The sequence below is a fragment of the Paramormyrops kingsleyae genome, chromosome 15 (assembly GCF_048594095.1).
Source record: "Paramormyrops kingsleyae isolate MSU_618 chromosome 15, PKINGS_0.4, whole genome shotgun sequence".
NCBI lineage: Eukaryota > Metazoa > Chordata > Actinopteri > Osteoglossiformes > Mormyridae > Paramormyrops > Paramormyrops kingsleyae.
Genome location: NC_132811.1, coordinates 1,712,753 through 1,734,239, shown reverse-complemented (window position 1 = coordinate 1,734,239; position 21,487 = coordinate 1,712,753). Strand labels below are relative to the sequence as shown.

Genomic DNA, 21,487 nt, shown 5'->3' with positions numbered 1-21,487 from the left:
GTGGGGAATCAAATGAAGACACCACCCAGTACAGCTGGACAGATCTGCACTGTGTGGGGAATCAAATTAAGACACCACCCAGTACAGCTGGACAGATCTTCAGTGTGGGGAATCAAATGAAGACACCACCCAGTACAGCTGGACAGATCTTCAGTGTGGGGAATCAAATGAAGACACCACCCAGTACTGCTGGACAGATCTGCACTGTGTGGGGAATCAAATGAAGACACCACCCAGTACAACTGGACAGATCTGTACTGTGTGGGGAATCAAATGAAGACACCACCCAGTACTGCTGGACAGATCTGCACTGTGTGGGGAATCAAATGAAGACACCACCCAGTACAGCTGGACAGATCTTCAGTGTGGGGAATCAAATGAAGACACCACCCAGTACAGCTGGACAGATCTGCACTGTGTGGGGAATCAAATGAAGACACCACCCAGTACAACTGGACAGATCTGTACTGTGTGGGGAATCAAATGAAGACACCACCCAGTACAGCTGGACAGATCTTCAGTGTGGGGAATCAAATGAAGACACCACCCAGTACAGCTGCCATGTTCTGCTGCACACTGGGCAGCTTTAATGGTTAAATAAGGCCTTTTTCACCTAAGAATTCTGTGATTCCTATTATGTCTGTGTTTTATGTACCGTGATGTGACTTACAGCCAGTTTGTATAGATCCATACAGTGATAGACTGCACATGCCCTACGTGATACATGCAGGAGGTGCAAATCTGTCTCAGAGACATACTGGTGATCTAACTAGTGCACAGGCTAACAATTTTCAATAACAGTGTTATTAGTATGTTACGGTCATGAAATGCTGTTTCGTGGTTTTGATTATGATTCAAGGGAGGTTTCACGTTTTCAATGTTTCAACTGATTGATGATTGCTATAATTTATGGGCTAAAATCACCATTAGATCAGGCACTATCCAGCTTCGAAACAGATTTAAAGATAGTATTTAGGCAACATAAAACAATTTACTATAGTAATAAAAATGCTGATATAGTTCAGGTAAACACATTTGACTCCTTCCTAGCTCGGAGTGTGGCCTGTCTGACAGGAAGCTGGGAGGCAGCAATAACATAGATCATCTGGGGGTTTCCTGAGGACTGGGGTGGGAAACACTGACTTAGACAAATGAAAGGCATTCAAAGATGGATGAAGGGAAGATATTTATTAGCAGGAACAAGATACACTTTTCTCACATGACGGCCTGACATTCAGAGTTATGAGAACACATTGTCATGAAGTTCCACCAAAGTCGGCTTTAAGTGCCTTAGGGAAAGAAGTATTTTCCCATCTTCTATATATTTTCTACCTAGAAAAAACACTTTCATCTTAAATAGGCATTTTTTAAAAATTAAATATAAATATTTTTATATACTTTACATGACCATATATAGGTTCACCAGCAGCAAATATAATTCTTAAATTATATACATCAAGATTATGACAATTAATAACCCATTTTTAGCTCATTTATCAATTGCAGCTTTCAAGGCAAACAGTAAGTGGTACCGTTACAACGCCCACAAATGCCAATACATGGTATTAACATTTTCCAGCTTCTTCCCTAATTTGTGATCTCCTTTGATCTGGACAAACGCAGCTTAATCTTCATCTGCTCAACTGATGGAACCATCATTACTGTATGTGTCCATTGTATATAAAAAGTATAAAAACTCTTTTCCCGCCACTGAATTTGCAGCATTGCTACATCACAGACCTCATTTCGACGCCATGATGGATACCGATTTATGCAGAATGCATAACCATAACATAATGCATAACCATAACATAAAACAATCACAAACACCCCCAACACCGTATTACGTTAATTTTGGTTTTTCACATTTTTCCTATCCAAAATAATATTTATCAGATATATTTAATAGTAACTCTCTGGAAACGAATGTCCAGTTTAACATGCACAAATTATTCCCTATATCTCTACAAGTCACAGTCACAGCTTTCACAGCAACACCTGCAGCAGAATGCAGCCGGATACGGCAGAGAGCTGAATGTGCCGACGGAGGTGACACGGCACTGTGCAGTGCTGCATCCCGGCCACGAGCAGAGACGTGCACGCATGCTCACACGCCGCCGTTCCTGCCTGCACAGTCAGCACAGCATGCAGCCAGACTGCGCCGTGCCCAGGCGTCACTCGCCTTCAGAAAGTCACCTCAACAGCGTGCACCTCTCCGTCGTTCTCCATGTGCCTCATGTTTCCCTCTTATTTTTGTAACTTACACAACAATTTTTCTGCCAACAGCTGAACTCTGGACACAGATATTGTGTCAATGTTGCTTAAGTAAGAAGAAAAGAGCACTTGCCTAATAATGATAACAAGTCAAAATTACAAAACAGCTACACTCATCCAATCTTCCTATGATGGTCGCTTGCTAACCACAAACCAGTAAATTAAAACATGCTAGTATATATCCATATATTTGTCATGTATTTATATATTTAATATTCTGAATTGAATTCTTGCAACAAATAAGAATAAATTAGTTACATCCACATGGATGACTTTCCAAGTGCTTCTGCATGAGGTATTTGGTCCAGTGAAGACAGGCAGATGTAATCATCACTGTCTCCTTAGGCCACGCCTACACATACAGACAGACACAAACAGGAGTGTGACACATGATTATGCATTTAAGGATTTGTTGTAAGAGGTGCTATTAACGGTGTTAACATGAGGACGTTCTGGATGTCAGCGGAAGAGATGCCCTTTATACCGCCATTACTGACAACGTAAGATGACACCGTGTTTAGCTCAGGTGTCCAGCGTGACGTATTCCAGGTAAACCCTTAGAACAAATTGTAAACTCACCTTTTTGAGTGGAATTTCCAGCTTTCCTTACATTTAACGAATGAGAGCTCTTGTGATACCCCAGGCGTTTCAGGATTTTTTAGGCAAAAAACCATCCTGTGAATGAAAAGTATTGGGTCATCAGAGAGAATCCATTCAGAGACTCTACTTCAGTTTAGATATAAGGTGCTGTAGTCAGAAATATCTGCAGAATCACAGGTTTCTTTTTGTTTCATTATATTTATCAAAATAAAGGTACAAAAGTGATGCGTTTCCTGCCTTTTCTGTGTCTCGCCGGCTTTGACGCGGATCTTGTGGACTTCCATGTCGGAGCCGAGAGTGGAATCTCCTGGCCACCAGGAAGACACCATCTTTAGCATAAAGGACGTCGTCCACTTGCTGCGATTCTCCCACTTAAGCTTAATCATCAGCAATTCTCCAATGTCCTTCTCGGTCACCAGCAAGAAAGAGTGTGTGTTGTTGCCCGCAATCTTCTCTTTTCTACCAAGGAAAGAAGGAGATGAAGTAGTTCATGTAATCTAGGGGCCCAGTGCTGTGAGGAACCTCAAACTCACATGTTCAGGTGAAGGTCCTTGGCATCTCCATTGGCTCCATGGAGGGAAACCGTCAATGTTGGCTCCACTCCAGAGCAATTCAGATTACTGGAGAAGTGAATTTTCAACTGGTAGTGATAGACTGTTCAAAGTAGCGACAAGAACAGCATTCAGCAATGTTACAAATAAGCCAGCTGGTGCACACTGCCGCTTGGTGAGGACGAGCCCATGGAATACCTCTGAAGGGCATGGATGCCCGTGTTTTGGTGAACATCGTAGCACTGCGCGCCTGGCGGGCGCCGCCCACGTCGTAGCCCATGGTGCTGCAGCGGCTCTTGCGGCAGGAGAGGCAGGCGCCGCGCTCGAACATGTCCGGGCTGCCGCAGAAATACGCCTGGCTGGCCTCCTGCTTGTGCAGCAGCGAGTCGATGAACAAGTGCACGGACCTTTCATGCTCACACTTCACTGCGTCGTTAATAGCTGCAGGGCATGAGGAAATAGTGTGGATGTTAAAAAGACAAGCAAAACAACATGCATTTATGCTAAATCGATGCTCATTTATGAAATATTTATATCCAGCATCTTTACTTAAGGGTTATCATACACTACATGGACAAAAGTATTGGGACACTTGGCCATTACACCCAGAGGAACTTTTATGACTATAAATCCATAGGCATTAATATGGAGCTGGTCCTCCCTCTGCAGCTATAACAGCGGTCATTCTTCTGGGAAGGTTTTCCACAACATTGCGCATTAACCCAGGAGAGCATCTGTGAGGTCAGGCACTGATGTTGGACCTGAAGAACTTCTCCAAGCTGTTCCCACAAAGTTGGAAGCGAAGAATTGACCAAAATGCCTTGGTGTCCCAATACTCTTGTCCATAAGGTGTATATCACTCATTCAAACTGCCTATCCTGCTCGAGGTCATGGGGAGTCGTACACAGTGCAGTTAATGCTTCTGCGGTGCTCAGTCCACCAGCCTGAGGCACCTTCTCCACAACAACGTAGAGGCTGGAACCCAAACACGCTCCCTGAGCTGACACTTGGTACAAAATTCTCCTGTTATGTTATGATCCATTGGATCATTGTTCGCAGAATCTGTTTTTTTATATACAAATAAATTAGCTTAATTATCACCTAAATTATAAGACACTGAAAGGCTACTTTGCTTTACTGTAGCCAGCACATGTAGGTTGTATTTAATATGTCTTTTTACATTGTTTGCATTTTTACAATCCTCCTAACATCAGTGATACATGCTCACCAAATATGCCAAATTTTGCGATCTTTTCCAGGGCCCCCCGTAAGTTGCACCCTGGCTGAAAACTGCCCCCATTGGGATAAAAATCCACGTGGCCCACTGGCTGCTGGGTACCGATGCTCAGACCCAGAGATCCACGGTTAAAAGTGTGGAGCACGTCGACGAAGTGGGCGTCATCCGGGGACAGGCGCTGGTGAGCATGTGCCCCTTCAAAGTCAGGTCCAGCGGGATCGAGACCTGCAGGGAAAGAGCGACTCAGCCAAAGGAGAGAACATCTGCCATGTCACTGTTTGGCCAGCGGTAGAGCGCTGTGACATTTCAGTCACCATGGTGTCAGATCTGACTCACCACAACCTGAATTTGAATATGTTACCCTCAACCTGAGGTTTTGAATATGTTAACCTCAACCTGTGGTTTTGAATATGTTAACCTCAACCTGAGATTTTGAATATGTTAACCTCAACCTGAGATTTTGAATATGTTAACCTCAACCTGAGGTTTTGAATGTGATAACCTCAACCTGAGATTTTGAATATGTTAACCTCAACCTGAGATTTTGAATATGTTAACCCCAACCTGAATTTGAATATGTTAACTTCAACCTGAATTTCTCAACCTGAATATTACAACCCAGACTTTCAAGAAATGAATTTTACAACATAAATTTAAGTTCAGGTAATGAATCCAAATCCGTTATTTTTAATTTAAGCTCAGATAAACACATTCAACTTTGGGATCTTTAATTACAGTTCAGTTAAAGACGTTCAAATTCAGGTAAATCAATTAAAATTTCCTAACTGTGTTTTGGAAGCTGTCATTTTAAGACTCTGTGGCACATTAGAAATTCAAACTCCGCCAGGAAAACCGAGCTTCTCACCAGTGATCCTCCCAATTTTATTGGACACATGATTTCCAGCAAACCCAGCAACATGGGCACCGAGACTGTAGCCAATGAGGTGGAGGTGATCGAGGGACAAATGTGTTGTTTTCTGCGGACACGAACACAGTAACAATTATTTCTTTGAATAGTCTTCAGAAGCACACTGTATTTGGTCAATTAGCAGCTAAATCAATTGGTTGTGATAAACACACGTGTACCAACCTCCATCCAGTTTATGAAATTCGCAATATTTTGTCCCACCATCTTTGTATTATGAGCAGCAACTATGTAATGGTTCTGGGCTGTGCTGAGCCAATCAACTACAATCACATTTGCGCTGGGCTCCCGCTCATAGAGAGCAGCCACCAACCTGCCAACCCAGCCCTCAAACAGCCCACTCACCTGCAGAGAAACACAGCGAGATCGTATTAGCTTCTAGCTCCCGAACTTCGACAAGTAGCACATTATGCTAGCAACATGAAGGTTGTGGGTTTGAATCCGAGCATGCAAATTGCACCCCTTCCCTCTACTGTCAGCTGCTTTAGATAAATTAATAAATATGTTAGTGACCGTCAATGTAAATTCCTCTATACAGCTGTGGCTATGCAGGAAAACAGTACCGTCCATCCATGGATCACCAGAAAAGTCTTAGAGGTTGTGTTGAAGTCGCACTCCTTGAGGGACTCGGGGTCTCCAGTGACGATGTAACAAACATCGTCATCGGGATCAGACGGCTTCCGTAGAGAAAACCTGGCGCTGACGGACCCGCTGCGCTCTTTGCGTAAACTCGGTATTAGCTCGAGAAAATTATCTGTGCAAAGAATGCGGGGGAAAGGGAGCATTTAAGGCTACTTAACTCTTTAACTTAGTTGCTGAAATTCAGTAGTAACACATTCGGGAAAGTTGCAGAACTAGTTATGAAAGACATATTTAAAGAGGTATAATCTGTACATCTTTCTTCTCTTCCCTTTCCAGCTTCTTTCTCTCTTAATTTATCGGAATGCGGGCTGTGGAGTCTGTCACAATGGGACCGTGCAAAACGGCCAGCAGGAGACAAATATGCACGGACAATGTCCATTGCAACACACATCAACATTGTAGATTCACACTTGTATATTAAATATAACCATATATTCTTCCGTATAAAAATAAGTTTGATTCATTGCTCACGGATTTTAAACGATTTCCACATTTTTATCATTCTTAAAGCAAAATATAATTGCATTTTTTATTCTTTGTTGACTTTTGCATTTATGTTTTAATTCTTCTAACATTCTCAGTTCTTGGAAATGTTCGGCATGCATTTACATCCAATTATCCTATTAAAACATCTTAATATATAAGCTTTCATTGCCTGACAGTGTCCTCCTACAACAGAACCATACACACTTCATACAAAACATGAATAAATCCCTAAAAATAACGTCCTTTCTTTGCCATCGAAAGTGCTCCTTGCAGCGTCGATTGCTGACAGACAAGCTGTCGGTCGGAAATGCTGTTTAACTAGGTGCCAGGACTGGCAGATACACTGCAGTTATCACACCTTCCCTCTGTATTGGAAACTGCTGACAGAGACACCAGTTTATGGTAATTAAACACTGTAATATTTATGCGTGCATTATATTAAATAACCATTGTTTTTTATATGCAATCATTCATTAAACAATAATATATTATTATGATCAAATACTATAATCTCACCAAACGCAGAATCGGATATTTCTTCTTCCAAAGCAGTAACTGAGATAAAATGTGCACATAAGACAAGTAGTATGACTTGGTATCCTCTCGTTTTCATGTCTTCTCCTAAAGTAGTGTTCAAGCTCTTTATAGCAGATTTAAACTACGGACTTGAACGAAACGAGCGTTTCGTGCAGCAAGTTCCCATACAATCGTACCACCTCCCACCATGAATGACTTCTAGCCGCGCACAGTCATAATGCTCACTTCTTTAAATACCACCGCTGCCGCTTTCAGATACCCTATCGGGTGCCGTCTACGGGCGGGAATGCACTTATATTACGGTTATACTGAAGATACTGTGGGTGACTATGCAAAATTAAACCTATATCTGTATTACAAATGTATTTCTGCATTGTGTTTTTTTGGGATAAGGCTATTAACCATTTATAACCCATTTACCAAAAGAATCATTCATAATCGAACCCATAGTACAGGTTTGGCCACAGTTGTATTGCCCCAGTCTCTTTTCTGGGAGAGCGCCTCCTACAGGGTGTGCAGCAGAGGCTGAGAGGGGTAGGTGCACTTGGATGGGCCTGATGTGGGGCAGGCTTTATAGTCAGTGACGTCGTTGGTGACTCGTGTAACAGGACATGTGCATCGAACGCGGTCAGCGATGCATGTTACACCCTGTCTGACAGAGAATAACTTAGGAGTTTATACGTCTGATCAAGATGCTCGACATCTTTGGTGTATGTTTTGAAATACTTACCATTTACTTGTTGAACTGGGCTGCTTCAAGCCATTGTCTAGAGGATTGTTAAACTGGCTTAAGAATAGTTTTCTTAAGTCTTGGCGAGCTATTGCCTAGTAGGATTTCTGTCCTACCTGCCAACTGATGAGCCACATCTGCTCTCAGGTAAATACCAGAAGTTGGAGATCCCTGTATTACATAGCGTGAGAACAGATGCTTCACCTGTCTTTTTGGTCACCTAATCACACATAAGCTCAATGAATGGCTCAGTGGCAACATCAAGCCAGAACGTGAAGGACCCCTGACACCATTTCTTATCTAGCAGCTTTTGTGTCAGCAGGGCGTGAGAGCTCATGTGACTGGAACTCAGGGCACCTCCCAGGGACTCGAACTTTAACAGGAATGACCCCTAATTGGCCCTCCCAGTCTTCTGTGTCTCCACTGGGACAGTGACGCATCACCATTCAAGATCGAGCGTCCCAAACTCACCTGCCGCTTCTATTTAACCCGACTGCGACTCCAATCGCAGCCCGAGCCGCTACCCAACCAGCTTTATGCGGTTAAAGTTTAACTGACCCGCCTGCAAATGACCTGAATATCCCAGAACTAAGTGTTTATAAGGTGAAAACTGAAAAAAGAGCCTTTAAGGAGGCGAGGTAATAGAGGCAGTGCAATGCAGCATACTCTCAAAACTATGAGACTTCAGTCTAATTAAAGTTTCGTTTATAAAGAAATTAAAATCCAAAACAGATCAAAACAAAAAAAAAGGAAAAAAATAAGACAGATTTCACAAGGTCACGCATCATGAATGTACCCGGAGCCCTCGTCCAGCCTGTGTGCTTCACAGTCCTGCTTCGGTCACATGTACATATGTCACATGTACCAGAAAATGCAGTTTTTTTAATCATTACAGTGCAGCAGGTGGATGTTTTCAGAAAACACCTTGAAAAATGTCAGGCTCTTTGGTGAAGCGGAGACCCTGCTCATAGCTGCAGTGTGGAGGCAGTTAATCTGTCTCTGACCTTGGGCGGTTTGATTAAGCTGGAAGAATGATTTAATATGAAGCCCCTGACAGCCTTAGGAGGGGAAGCGCGTCGTTGCGAAACGGGGTGCAGGGTGTGGGACCAGCTGACCAGGAGCGCTGCTGGCATAGCGGCTGCTGTAACTCGCTGGTCACTCTTTTTCCTTTTTGGACTCTTTCGTGCCTTTGCTGAAAGGCTTCTCTAAAATGCCCAAGCTGTGCACCCTTGGTGGGCTTCCAGAAGCACAGGTGGGTCCTGCTCACTCCCATCTGCTTTTTGGGTCAGCGTGTAGCTCAGTGAGTCTGTCGATCAGCACCTGGGTCTGTAAGGTTGCGGGTTGGAAACCTGTATTTAACAGAGTCGTCAAATGCTCACTGGGTCCTTGAATGAAGCCTTTCCTCCCCAACTGTAGCAGAGATAGTATAGCTGACCCCGGCCTCTGGCCTCAGAATTACTCTGACCTGCATTTACACGTCTGTCTGTGTATCTCATGGACAGTGTGACATGCGGAGACTCCCCTTGTTCCCTATGGGAATGACCAAAGCACCTCATCTGCTCCACCAGGTCAGCATGTCTCATGAAGTGGCCCCTGAAGGTATGTGTGTCCTGCAGTATGAGCCACTGGCTTTCAAATCTCACATGCTGTTACCAAATATGTGTACATAACGATAGTCATTTATTCAAGATATGAGTAATAACAAAGATAAAAAGAACAAATATTTTCAGCACACCTTGATTGTTGCCATATTTAAAAGCTGTAGATTTTATCTAGTGTTCCACTGGAAATGGCCTAAAAAGCTGAAATGAACTGTTTGTAAACTTGTTAGATTTACTCTGTTTGTAAACTTGTTAGGTTTGCTCTCTGTTTGTAAACTTGTTAGGTTTGCTCTCTGTTTGTAAACTTGTTAGATTTGCTCTGTTTGTAAACTTGTTAGGTTTGCTCTGTTTGTAAACTTGTTAGGTTTGCTCTCTGTTTGTACACTTTTTAGGTTTGCTCTCTGTTTGTACACTTGTTAGGTTTGCTCTCTGTTTGTAAACTTGTTAGGTTTGCTCTGTTTGTAAACTTGTTATGTTTGCTCTCTGTAAACTTGTTAGGTTTGCTCTGTTTGTACACTTGTTTGGTTTGCTCTCTGTTTGTAAACTTGTTCGGTTTGCTCTGTTTGTAAACTTGTTAGGTTTGCTCTCTGTTTGTAAACTTGTTAGGTTTGCTCTGTTTGTAAACTTGTTAGGTTTGCTCTGTTTGTACACTTGTTTGGTTTGCTCTCTGTTTGTAAACTTGTTAGGTTTGCTCTGTTTGTAAACTTGTTATGTTTGCTCTCTGTTTGTAAACTTGTTAGGTTTGCTCTGTTTGTACACTTGTTTGGTTTGCTCTCTGTTTGTAAACTTGTTAGGTTTGCTCTCTGTTTGTAAACTTGTTAGATTTACTCTCTGTTGTTTGTAAACTTGTTAGGTTTGCTCTCTGTTTGTAAACTTGTTAGATTTACTCTCTGTTGTTTGTAAACTTGTTAGGTTTGCTCTCTGTTTGTAAACTTGTTAGGTTTGCTCTCTGTTTGTAAACTTGTTAGGTTTGCTCTCTGTTTGTAAACTTGTTAGGTTTGCTCTCTGTTTGTAAAGTTGTTAGGTTTGCTCTCTGTTTGTACACTTTTTAGGTTTGCTCTGTTTGTAAAGTTGTTAGGTTTGCTCTCTGTTTGTAAAGTTGTTAGGTTTGCTCTCTGTTTGTAAAGTTGTTAGGTTTGCTCTCTGTTTGTACACTTGTTAGGTTTGCTCTCTGTTTGTAAAGTTGTTAGGTTTGCTCTCTGTTTGTACACTTGTTAGGTTTGCTCTCTGTTTGTACACTTGTTAGGTTTGCTCTGTTTGTACACTTGTTAGGTTTGCTCTGTTTGTAAACTTGTTATGTTTGCTCTCTGTAAACTTGTTAGGTTTGCTCTGTTTGTACACTTGTTTGGTTTGCTCTCTGTTTGTAAACTTGTTAGGTTTGCTCTCTGTTTGTAAACTTGTTAGGTTTGCTCTCTGTTTGTAAACTTGTTAGGTTTGCTCTCTGTTTGTAAACTTGTTAGGTTTGCTCTGTTTGTAAACTTGTTTGGTTTGCTCTCTGTTTGTAAACTTGTTAGGTTTGCTCTGTTTGTACACTTGTTTGGTTTGCTCTCTGTTTGTAAACTTGTTAGGTTTGCTCTGTTTGTACACTTGTTATGTTTGCTCTCTGTTTGTAAACTTGTTAGGTTTGCTCTGTTTGTACACTTGTTTGGTTTGCTCTCTGTTTGTAAACTTGTTAGGTTTGCTCTCTGTTTGTAAACTTGTTCGGTTTGCTCTCTGTTTGTAAACTTGTTAGGTTTGCTCTCTGTTTGTAAACTTGTTAGGTTTGCTCTGTTTGTAAACTTGTTTGGTTTGCTCTCTGTTTGTAAACTTGTTAGGTTTGCTCTGTTTGTACACTTGTTTGGTTTGCTCTCTGTTTGTAAACTTGTTAGGTTTGCTCTGTTTGTACACTTGTTATGTTTGCTCTCTGTTTGTAAACTTGTTAGGTTTGCTCTGTTTGTACACTTGTTTGGTTTGCTCTCTGTTTGTAAACTTGTTAGGTTTGCTCTCTGTTTGTAAACTTGTTAGATTTGCTCTCTGTTTGTAAACTTGTTAGGTTTGCTCTCTGTTTGTAAACTTGTTAGATTTACTCTCTGTTGTTTGTAAACTTGTTAGATTTGCTCTCTGTTTGTAAACTTGTTAGGTTTGCTCTCTGTTTGTAAACTTGTTAGGTTTGCTCTCTGTTTGTAAACTTGTTAGGTTTGCTCTCTGTTTGTAAAGTTGTTAGGTTTGCTCTCTGTTTGTACACTTTTTAGGTTTTCTCTGTTTGTAAAGTTGTTAGGTTTGCTCTCTGTTTGTAAAGTTGTTAGGTTTGCTCTCTGTTTGTACACTTGTTAGGTTTGCTCTCTGTTTGTAAACTTGTTAGGTTTGCTCTCTGTTTGTAAAGTTGTTAGGTTTGCTCTCTGTTTGTACACTTGTTAGGTTTGCTCTCTGTTTGTACACTTGTTAGGTTTGCTCTGTTTGTACACTTGTTAGGTTTGCTCTGTTTGTAAACTTGTTATGTTTGCTCTCTGTAAACTTGTTAGGTTTGCTCTGTTTGTACACTTGTTTGGTTTGCTCTCTGTTTGTAAACTTGTTAGGTTTGCTCTGTTTGTAAACTTGTTAGGTTTGCTCTCTGTTTGTAAACTTGTTAGGTTTGCTCTCTGTTTGTAAACTTGTTAGGTTTGCTCTGTTTGTAAACTTGTTTGGTTTGCTCTCTGTTTGTAAACTTGTTAGGTTTGCTCTGTTTGTACACTTGTTTGGTTTGCTCTGTTTGTACACTTGTTTGGTTTGCTCTCTGTTTGTAAACTTGTTAGGTTTGCTCTGTTTGTACACTTGTTTGGTTTGCTCTCTGTTTGTAAACTTGTTAGGTTTGCTCTGTTTGTAAACTTGTTAGGTTTGCTCTCTGTTTGTAAACTTGTTAGGTTTGCTCTGTTTGTAAACTTGTTAGGTTTGCTCTCTGTTTGTAAACTTGTTAGGTTTGCTCTGTTTGTACACTTGTTTGGTTTGCTCTCTGTTTGTAAACTTGTTAGGTTTGCTCTGTTTGTAAACTTGTTAGGTTTGCTCTCTGTTTGTAAACTTGTTAGGTTTGCTCTCTGTTTGTAAACTTGTTAGGTTTGCTCTGTTTGTAAACTTGTTAGGTTTGCTCTCTGTTTGTACACTTGTTAGGTTTGCTCTCTGTTTGTACACTTGTTAGGTTTGCTCTCTGTTTGTAAACTTGTTAGGTTTGCTCTGTTTGTAAACTTGTTAGGTTTGCTCTGTTTGTACACTTGTTTGGTTTGCTCTCTGTACACTTGTTAGGTTTGCTCTGTTTGTACACTTGTTAGGTTTGCTCTGTTTGTACACTTGTTATGTTTGCTCTCTGCACTTGTGGCCTTTTGTTCTGGACAGTCCTCTGGGTTCACCTTCCCTGTCCCTTTGCACGTATCGCGTATCACATACACAGACTCCCCCCTTAATCGTGTTTGCTCCACACTTAAGAGATTTCATAGACCTTTACATTCCCAGCCAGGTGACTAAGACTAGGACTCTTTTTTGTTTCTCCTGTTGATTCTTGCTCATTTTGAAGTGTACTTGGGTGCTTTAGGGGGTTCAGATTTAAACCTGCTGTAACCTGAGTTCTTTTAGCATATATTTACTCAGGGGAAACTTTTGTCCAAAGCAGAACACAAGCGAAGATGAATATCAGCCAGTGTCCATGAAACAATCTGGTTTAAAGGTCTTGCCCCAGTGCCCGATGGTGACATCACTGCCAGCCACGGGGTTTAAACTGGCAACCTTGCTGTTTAGTTTCGTAAGCCAGCTGATGGATGTTGGGGGTTCAGGAACACAGTGGTGATTCACTAATTACACTGACCACACTGGGGATTATAACTGCTGAGATACTCTGCTGCTTCCTTTAATATCAGCAATATATTTCACATTGCTGATATGAGACTTTTACCTTCTAAACCATTGAATTGTTAAAAACGTATTTACTCGATATTCTGTTGGCCCCCAAAGGAACCATGTCCCCAGCTAAAAATCTGGAAGATGGAAGGAAACACAACTGCCAGGTGATTTCTTGTGTAACCATTTATTGTCATGTTATATGTTTCGTACAGCATGCAGCACATTAACTGTATCAGTGCCCATTTTACCGGAATCCTCAGTCTGAACACTGACACTGCTGCCTTTAAAATAGACATTAGCGCTGTAATATTTCAAGAAAGAAAATAAAAAAGATAAAGGATAGAAATATATATCTATATATATATATATACAATATCATATACAGTTATATACATTTAATAAATAGAATAGAGATGTAAGTGCCGTTTTCAAAGGCAGCCCATGCATTTTTCATGAGGCTGACATCTCAGTAATGACATCTAGCATATCTGTAAATGCTGTGCAGCGGCTAAGGTGGAAATCGCATGTGATTTGGTAGAAGGGACGACTTTAAGGTTCAGCTACTTAGGGGCAAGAAGCTGTCAGGATGCCAGCAGGATCTAACATCTTCCTGAATCAGTAACAGGCACCGCAGCCTTTAAAGTGACCTGTGCCAATCAAAGCAGTCAGTTACTGCTATCTGACACATATAGTGTGTCATTTATCTACTTAACCAGATAAAATCGGTAATTAGCCAAAAGGTTTCTATCTTTGGTAATTAAGGCACAAAAACAGTCAGAAATTCAGTCTGGAATAATTTTTGATGGAAATATATTATTTTACTGATTTTTTATCCATGAATTATCATACTTGTTACTCTAGTGGTTCCAATATTGAACATGCTTTTGCTTAAATTAATGTGATTTTCTGTAGCAATGCAATGATAATTTATATGAATCACCTTGCAATTTAAAATGTATATTACGACTTGCATTTGATAACAGCAGTCTATGTACATGATTAAACAAATAAAATAGCACAACAGAATATAACAGAAGCAAAACACTAGTAATTTTTATAAACTGATCTGTATATAGCAACACAGAGCCTTTAAAAGCAAATGATATGAAATAATTGTAAAGAATATCATTAGTAAGCATGAATTTCAAATAATGAAATAAATTTGCCAATCTATAGAGTTCACAGATCAGCAGGGATTCAAAACATGTAGTTTCATGAATATATCTGTGATTTCGAAACCACCAAGAATTGCTTGGACCGTGAGGTACTACTGATGACAGACAATAGGCACAAACAATGAAAATGACAAAGATACACGTCAAGGATGTCATCATTGTCACCATCGGCCAACGTTCTCAATGACCTCTGTGCTCTCAGTTCATTGTGTCGCTATGGTACTGTTATTCCCACTGTCTACATCTTCGCTTTTCCTAAATGAGCTGCCTTGTTTCTTGCGTCTGAAAAGCCTGCAAGGAAGAAGACAGAAAAACAGATTTTTTATGTGCTGCTTTGAGCAGGACTTCCTCTGTAGGATCTATAAAGCACATCTCATTTTATCTTCCATTAGTTAATTCATATCAAAGTGTGACGAGTCAAGTTTTAGCTTGTCTCACCTTTCTGCTTTGCGGCTACTCTCATTCTCATTCGATTTCACAAAAACAGCGTAGTCTCCGCCTCTCGAAAGGTATGCAGCTTCTCCATCTTTGGCTCTAAAAACCAGCCTGAAATCAGAGCACACCGCTTGCTTGAGTTTTCCTACTCGAAGAGACATTTATGTTGTCTAAACCGCATGAGCAAACGATAGTCGCAACGACACCTACTTGGCCTGTGTTTCTCCTGCTTTGACTCTGATTTTACGGACCCAGAACATTTTGCTGCCCCAGAAGTCATACAGCGTGAAGAGGGAGTCCTTCTCCCACTTGATGTTCACCATGATGAGATCGCCGATGTCCACCTCAGTGATCAGCAAGAATGAGATGGTGGCGTTGCTGTTCAGCGCAGGCCTAAGAGGTCAGACATCAACACAAACTCAACACATCCCCACAATTCATCATCCATAATTATTTAATGTAAGACACACTGATGTGTGACACTGCCACTAACAGATTAACCAGTACAAGTATAAACCAGTACAAGAACAACAAGAGAATGTTGTGAATCCTTCGAACTGCTTCAAAGGTTCTGATTTAGCAACATACACGAGTATGGAGATGTCTTCTGTCTCGCCGTGAACTCCATGGAGTGACACCTTCCAGGGCTGCTCACTGTACTGCAGCTTATCCTTGCTGAATAAATGCATCTTCACCTGGTAGTGGAACACTGTGGGAAAAGAGTGGTCTTCATAAACTACACTCAGGTCACCAGTATGTGCAGATCACGAGAAATTTCCGCCCTGGACCTTCTGGAAAGATGTGGAAAGCAGATGCTGACAGCAGACCATGGCCCTACACTGGCCAAGCGGTATGAAGGATGGAAACATTGTTGCTGATGTACCATCATCTCATGTGGGCGAAGTTTTTACCACACAGAGTTGCAAAGGCTCAAAGTAACCAGTAAAAGCATCAAGTACATTATAAGACCATATTATTATTATTATTATTATTCTAACAAAGCTGACATTGTAATTTCATCTTCATGATGCTACAATTAATGCTGATACATGATGCTATTAATTATTTTATTAAATGCAGGAACTGATGTTTCATTCCCTTGGAGAACCAGAGAACCCATTAAAGTACCATGTCTGAATTTTCCTGTGAAATTGAGATTTGCGGTATGAAACCTGCAGGCAGGAGACAAGTCCATCTTCTTTTCACCCAGAATTATTCCAAAAATATGCATAAATTAGAAACAGAAGACTATGGTTCAATGGTTTGAGGATGGATGGAGGGATGGTTATAGATCACCAGGTATCTCATTGGCCATTACAGCTCTGTTTGTGCCCTAGGAGCTACAACACGGCAGCCAGTGAGCAGCCTACCTTTGAAGGGCATCATCTGGCGCGTCTTCAGGTACATCTTGGCATTCCTGCGGGAGCGCACCTTGTTCACCTCGTAGCCCAGCTTGTTGCAGCGGTTCTTGCGGCAGCTGAGACACAGACCCTTGTCGAAGGCCTCCTTGGAGGGGCAGCGGTAGGCTGTGCTCTGCTTCTGCTCGTTCACCAGCGAGTCGATGAACAGGTGGATGGAGCGCTCGTGCGAGCACTTCACAATCTGGTCCATGTCTGCACGGAACAACCAGGCAGAAGATGCAGTTATGGTGCAAGCCTGCAGATTAGGCGTCAATCAAGCAAAATGCTATAAACACAGATCAGGCAATATGTTAAAAATACATATGGCATGTTGGGCAAAGTCCAAGACTATTGTTTGGAATTGGCAGCAGAGAACCTTTATATTTTTGTAACCTGAGCCACGTGTGAGCTAGTAGCCTGTAATGTTATGTTTACATTTCACTTACATTGTTATGGAGAACCCATTGTCACCAGTGTTACTCATATCTTTAGGGCAATCTACCAAATGTTAAATATTTACTGATCAAACGAACAGAATGAAATATTATTTTACTCGATGGAGCCACAGCTTTCACACGCTGACACGATGCAGCAGTTTTTAGCAGAAGAGGCAGACATACTCCAGAAGCCAGTGGTGGCCACCATGCGCATGGTGTTCTGCAGGTCGCAGCCGGGCTGAAAGCCCCCTCCGTTGGGGTAGATATCTACATGACCCACGGGTCGCTGGATGCCGATGCTGCGGTCGGGGGAGCCTCTGGTGTTAGTGTGCAGGACGTCCACGAAGTTGGCATCATCGGGGGACAAGGTGCTCTGGGAATCTGCGTACTCGAAGCTCGGTCCCGCAGGGTCGAGGCCTGGCAGAGGAGAGGAACACAGAACCGTGAGAAAAACTGACTAACACGGCCCACAGGATAATACACACTTCCTCCTCCTCTTATTAAAGTAGCAGCAATGTTTCTACTGTCGGATGAACTTCTAACTCATCCATGAGAATGAATATTGCCATTTTTTTGCATCTTTTTTCAAATCTGCAGCTATTATTACTAGTCATATTATAAACAAACTTCAGTAGCTGCCTCAAAGCAGACGCTGAAAGGAACAGCGCCTTCTCCTGGACGTAAGCGGGATGACAGCGTCCAGCTTCAGGACTGCTGCTGTCTGGAGGGCGGCTCACCTGTGATTCTGTGGATTTTGCTGCTGGTTAGGGAGCCTGCAATGCCAGCCACATGGGCACCCAGGCTGTAACCCAGCAGGTGAATCCTGTCCCAGGGGTATTCGAGCTCGGCCTGACGGGTACAAATCAGCTGCATGAGCAGCCGCCCAGCTAAACCTGCGTGGCGGCTTTTTGGAAGCCTTCCGTAATCAGTTATCTTTCATTCAAGTATATATATTCAGTTTAAGTGCTTTGTTGGTAGCGTAACAGTACATTTCTTCTGCACTTATATCACATAGCATTCCCTCTAGCATGACGTCTTGCTACATAGCCTTTGACTTTTTCAATATTTTTTTTTTTACAGAAATCCCAACATGCTGTATATGTGCAGATGTCTCACAGTTGCTAGGATTTATGATATGAAAACACTAAACTGAAAAGAATATTCTCTGAATAGTGAAGCTGATCCATGACTGTTTTCTGTAGTTTTTGTACGCCACACAGCAGGGATCTTCGACCCCGCAGCGAGGGAAACGTGACATAAGATACATTACCGGTCCATACACCCAGGTCTAGTCAACTCATCGTGTAAACACATTAACTAACTCAAACATGAGACTTATAACTATTGCTTGTAATATTTTTATTAATATTCGGCATAGTACATGCACAACGCCGTTGGGAAGGTCAATGAAAATTATGCTAAAATGGACAATAAAATACTTTTGCAGGAAAAAAAAATCATTCAGTATGATTTTTTCTAGAAACACATGTTTATTTGTGTGTTATTTCGCTGTAGGACTTGGCTTTAGCATACTTCGGTTAATAAGCCACTGGATAGATGAAAATGTGACGGCGATTCAGACAGACTAACCATTTAACATAATAACCGCAATAACAAAAGAAGACGCCTGCATTTATACACGTACCTGCAGCCACCTGACAAATCGGGCCACATCCTGACCCACCAGCTTGGTGTAGGCCGCCGACGTAGGATAATGCTGCTGGGCCCGGATCAGCCAGTCCACCACGACGACGTTGCCGCTGGGCTCCCGCTCGTACAGCGCCGTCACCAGCTTGGGGACCCAGCTCTCAAACATGCCTGTCACCTGAGCACACGGGGCACGGTCTGCCGTCAGCACGGCATCTCAAACGGCCTCTCATCGCAACCTTATTCGGAGCCTGAATCCATCTTAGTCAGCATATATTTCTGATGGAATTACAAATCAGAGTCGCTTGTCACGTGTTTTCAATTTACCAACTGGAAGGTCACTATGGGCCTCTATAGTATTAAATATACCACATAACATCACACAGGATCTGAATTTATTATAATATTTTACTTAGTAAGTAGCACTATTTGAATGATAAATATCCTGAGAGGAAGTCACTGAAATGGTATTTACCGTCCATCCGTGAATGACAATAAATGTTTGCGTCTTGTTATTGAATCCACATGCTGAGATGGTTTCAGGTTCTCCAGGCACGATGTAGCAGAGATCGTCCTCCGGCACGTTCGCACTCCGAAGGGAGAACTTAGACTCAATATTTGAGAAATCCACGATCCAGTCTGTTGAATTGCCTGTAAATGTACACAGATTAGTGACATATTACATATAAATCATATCATGGTTAATGCATACTGTACGAAACATTTAATATGCTCTAACTGCATGAAATAACTCTAAAACGCCGCATCCGAAAACACACATTTCAAATACAGCGCAGCAGAGGTGCTAGACGATGTTCTGGATGACTGGGGGGAAATCGCTCGCCGAAAATGTACCGTTTTAAATTAAGCCTTATTATTAAAATGGTAGCACACCGCCCTCTATTGACTTCATCGAATTAAACAGCGCGCAACTAACCTTCTTTTGAACAAAGAAAACGACTGTATTTCTTATGTTTCATCTTAGGTTATACAACTTACGTAGTTTAATGTCGTCTTCATGTTAAAGGAGCGCAACGACACTGGCGAAGCCCACCTCGTATGTGTTATAAGGTTCGTGAAACATGGGACATAGGGGCAACCGACAACATCCCGGCCGAAATACAGATGATTATAATATCCTTACTTGGACCTACTAATTTACAACTCATGTGTACCTACTAATTTACTATATTTGGAGATTTTTTTTTTTTTAAACTTGAATAAACTTAACATCTGTATAAACAGGAATTAAAAGTAACACGACTTATTGGAAGTAAAATATTTTATCCTTCAGTAGTTCACGTGGCGCTGAGCCGAATTAAAGCTAGAAGGAACCGACTGATTTGTGCGTGAAAACGCCGCTCGAGGTTACTCTCGGTCATTATGACAAACGCGCGACGCATTCCGTTAAGCTGCACTGTCTATCCGCATTATAAGTATACAGCAAATACAAAATAACATTTACACTTACTAAACAGTGGTGACTCAGTGCTGTTAAATAAAGATGCACAAGTTTTTTCAAAACATATCCAAATAATCAAAAGCCAGATGTTTTGTTTCCCCATATTACTGTCCAGATAAAAATGAAATCCAGCCCAGTAAAAAAATCCTCAGCTCTTGCAGTAACAGTCCAAATGATCACCGTTTGGCTTGCGAATCGTTCAGTGCCACTGCATGTGATGCTCTGGTCTCATGTAAAAACTGCCACACGTGCTGTCCCAAACTGGGTTTTATTCCTAACTTTAGACATTATGCAAATGACCAATATGCTATTGGCCTGAGCGACGTGAACTGGGCGGGGACAATCTGATCAATGTACTGCAGCTGGACTCCTCATTTGTGCACCATTATGTAAAGTTTAACCAATAAAATAAATATTTCACAACGTGCTGAAATTTGCAAGTAATTGTCACGTCTTTCACGAAACAGTTATGTTCATGGCAATAAATACACGTTTTAAACAAATATAATAACGCTAAATATTCTTTGTAGATTAGGAACCATTTAATTTAACGACAATTTATGGAAGTAAAACTTGAATTGAAATGATATGAGTTATTATATGATTATAAATTATATGAGTTGTTTTAGTATACTTTATTTTTTTGCAATCTTATCTGCGCTCAGTCATCGAAATCTCACATAACTGTTCCCATAATTCAAATCAAAATAGTACTTTCTTCTCTTTTATCATTTGAAAATATAGTGATTTTAAAAAGTTTGCAGAATGAATTAAAAGTCGTTAAATTATCATAATTATCATTTACGTGCGTAAATACTATGTGGACACAATCCGTGTGTAATATAATAGGATTTAATGAACAGTACAGTAAAGCAACACCATATAGTCATATGAAAGAAACTGACAATAAATTTACCCCCCCCCCCCCCCCCATACACACACATACATTCTGCGGTTTAAACAACATTAATTCACACGATAATCGTTTATTATTATTATTATTATTATTATTATTATTATTACATACTATAATTCCTCGATCGTTTCCTCTTTTTTATTAAAATTAGTTGAAGAGTGCCATCCACCGTTCAATGAACTCAGATACTCAAATGCACATGAAACAAAACAAAACCATTACAATTTATTTTATCTTAAAAATGCAACAATTGTTTGGTATGTAACGTGTACAAACGATGCTAATATCCCCTGTCTGTGTGTTACACTCACAGTGGCATGGAAGCCGGTAAATTCTTTTAGGCCTACTTATTATCTTACATTATCAGCGGATTTTTTAAGGATAACAATGGGATAACATTTTCATTCTTATTGGGCATATTATATTCATATGCCGACCGAAATGTGAGGCGTTCCGCTGGGAAGGATCAAGCATCCGGATGCAATTCGCCCGTTTAGATCGCGGCACTTGTTCCGATTATGCAGCGCATTCGGGGGTGGTTGACTTTGAATTAAGAAAAAAAAACTTAGTTTTATATACTATATAC

At 41.1% G+C, this 21,487-nt stretch overlaps 2 protein-coding genes across 4 annotated transcripts; both read right to left on the bottom strand.

Annotated features, from left to right (window-relative positions):
- Positions 1–1,169: 1,169 nt before the first annotated feature.
- On the bottom strand, positions 1,170–7,506 carry LOC111860417 (lipoprotein lipase). Of its 3 annotated transcripts, none has more exons than XM_023844139.2 (10): positions 7,232–7,506; positions 6,151–7,092; positions 5,753–5,932; positions 5,528–5,639; positions 4,654–4,887; positions 3,624–3,866; positions 3,408–3,528; positions 3,112–3,333; positions 2,854–2,949; positions 1,170–2,626 (listed from the first exon to the last, which is right to left on the bottom strand). In XM_023844139.2, the coding sequence occupies exons 2-10, from the start codon at positions 6,370–6,372 to the stop codon at positions 2,605–2,607; spliced, it is 1,452 nt and encodes a 483-aa protein (XP_023699907.2). In that variant the 5' UTR covers positions 6,373–7,092; positions 7,232–7,506; the 3' UTR covers positions 1,170–2,604. The 3 variants fall into 3 exon arrangements, with proteins under 3 accessions (XP_023699907.2, XP_023699905.2, XP_023699906.2); XM_023844137.2 differs by having other exon boundaries at positions 6,151–6,341; positions 7,232–7,505; XM_023844138.2 differs by having other exon boundaries at positions 6,151–7,095; positions 7,232–7,335.
- Positions 7,507–13,597: 6,091 nt separating this feature from the next.
- On the bottom strand, positions 13,598–20,242 carry lpla (lipoprotein lipase a). The gene is made up of 10 exons (XM_023844061.2): positions 19,995–20,242; positions 18,999–19,174; positions 18,522–18,701; positions 17,614–17,725; positions 17,060–17,293; positions 16,410–16,652; positions 15,628–15,748; positions 15,250–15,432; positions 15,043–15,150; positions 13,598–14,895 (listed from the first exon to the last, which is right to left on the bottom strand). The coding sequence occupies exons 1-10, from the start codon at positions 20,086–20,088 to the stop codon at positions 14,808–14,810; spliced, it is 1,539 nt and encodes a 512-aa protein (XP_023699829.1). The 5' UTR covers positions 20,089–20,242; the 3' UTR covers positions 13,598–14,807.
- Positions 20,243–21,487: the final 1,245 nt, after the last annotated feature.

Bases quoted from the DNA above. Each gene is read 5' to 3' on its own strand.
- LOC111860417 (XM_023844137.2), bottom strand. From the start codon at position 7,328: ATGAAAACGAGAGGATACCAAGTCATACTACTTGTCTTATGTGCACAT. The intron at 3,529-3,623 runs GTATTCCATGGG...TACTTTGAACAG, and splicing joins GGCATCCATGCCCTTCAGAG to TCTATCACTACCAGTTGAAA. The intron at 2,950-3,111 runs GCAGGAAACGCA...TTTCATTCACAG, and splicing joins GCCGGCGAGACACAGAAAAG to GATGGTTTTTTGCCTAAAAA.
- lpla (XM_023844061.2), bottom strand. From the start codon at position 20,088: ATGGGGAAACAAAACATCTGGCTTTTGATTATTTGGATATGTTTTGAA. The intron at 19,175-19,994 runs GTAAGTGTAAAT...GTACATTTACAG, and splicing joins CACTGAGTCACCACTGTTTA to GCAATTCAACAGACTGGATC. The intron at 16,653-17,059 runs GTATGTCTGCCT...TGTTCCGTGCAG, and splicing joins GGCCACCACTGGCTTCTGGA to ACATGGACCAGATTGTGAAG.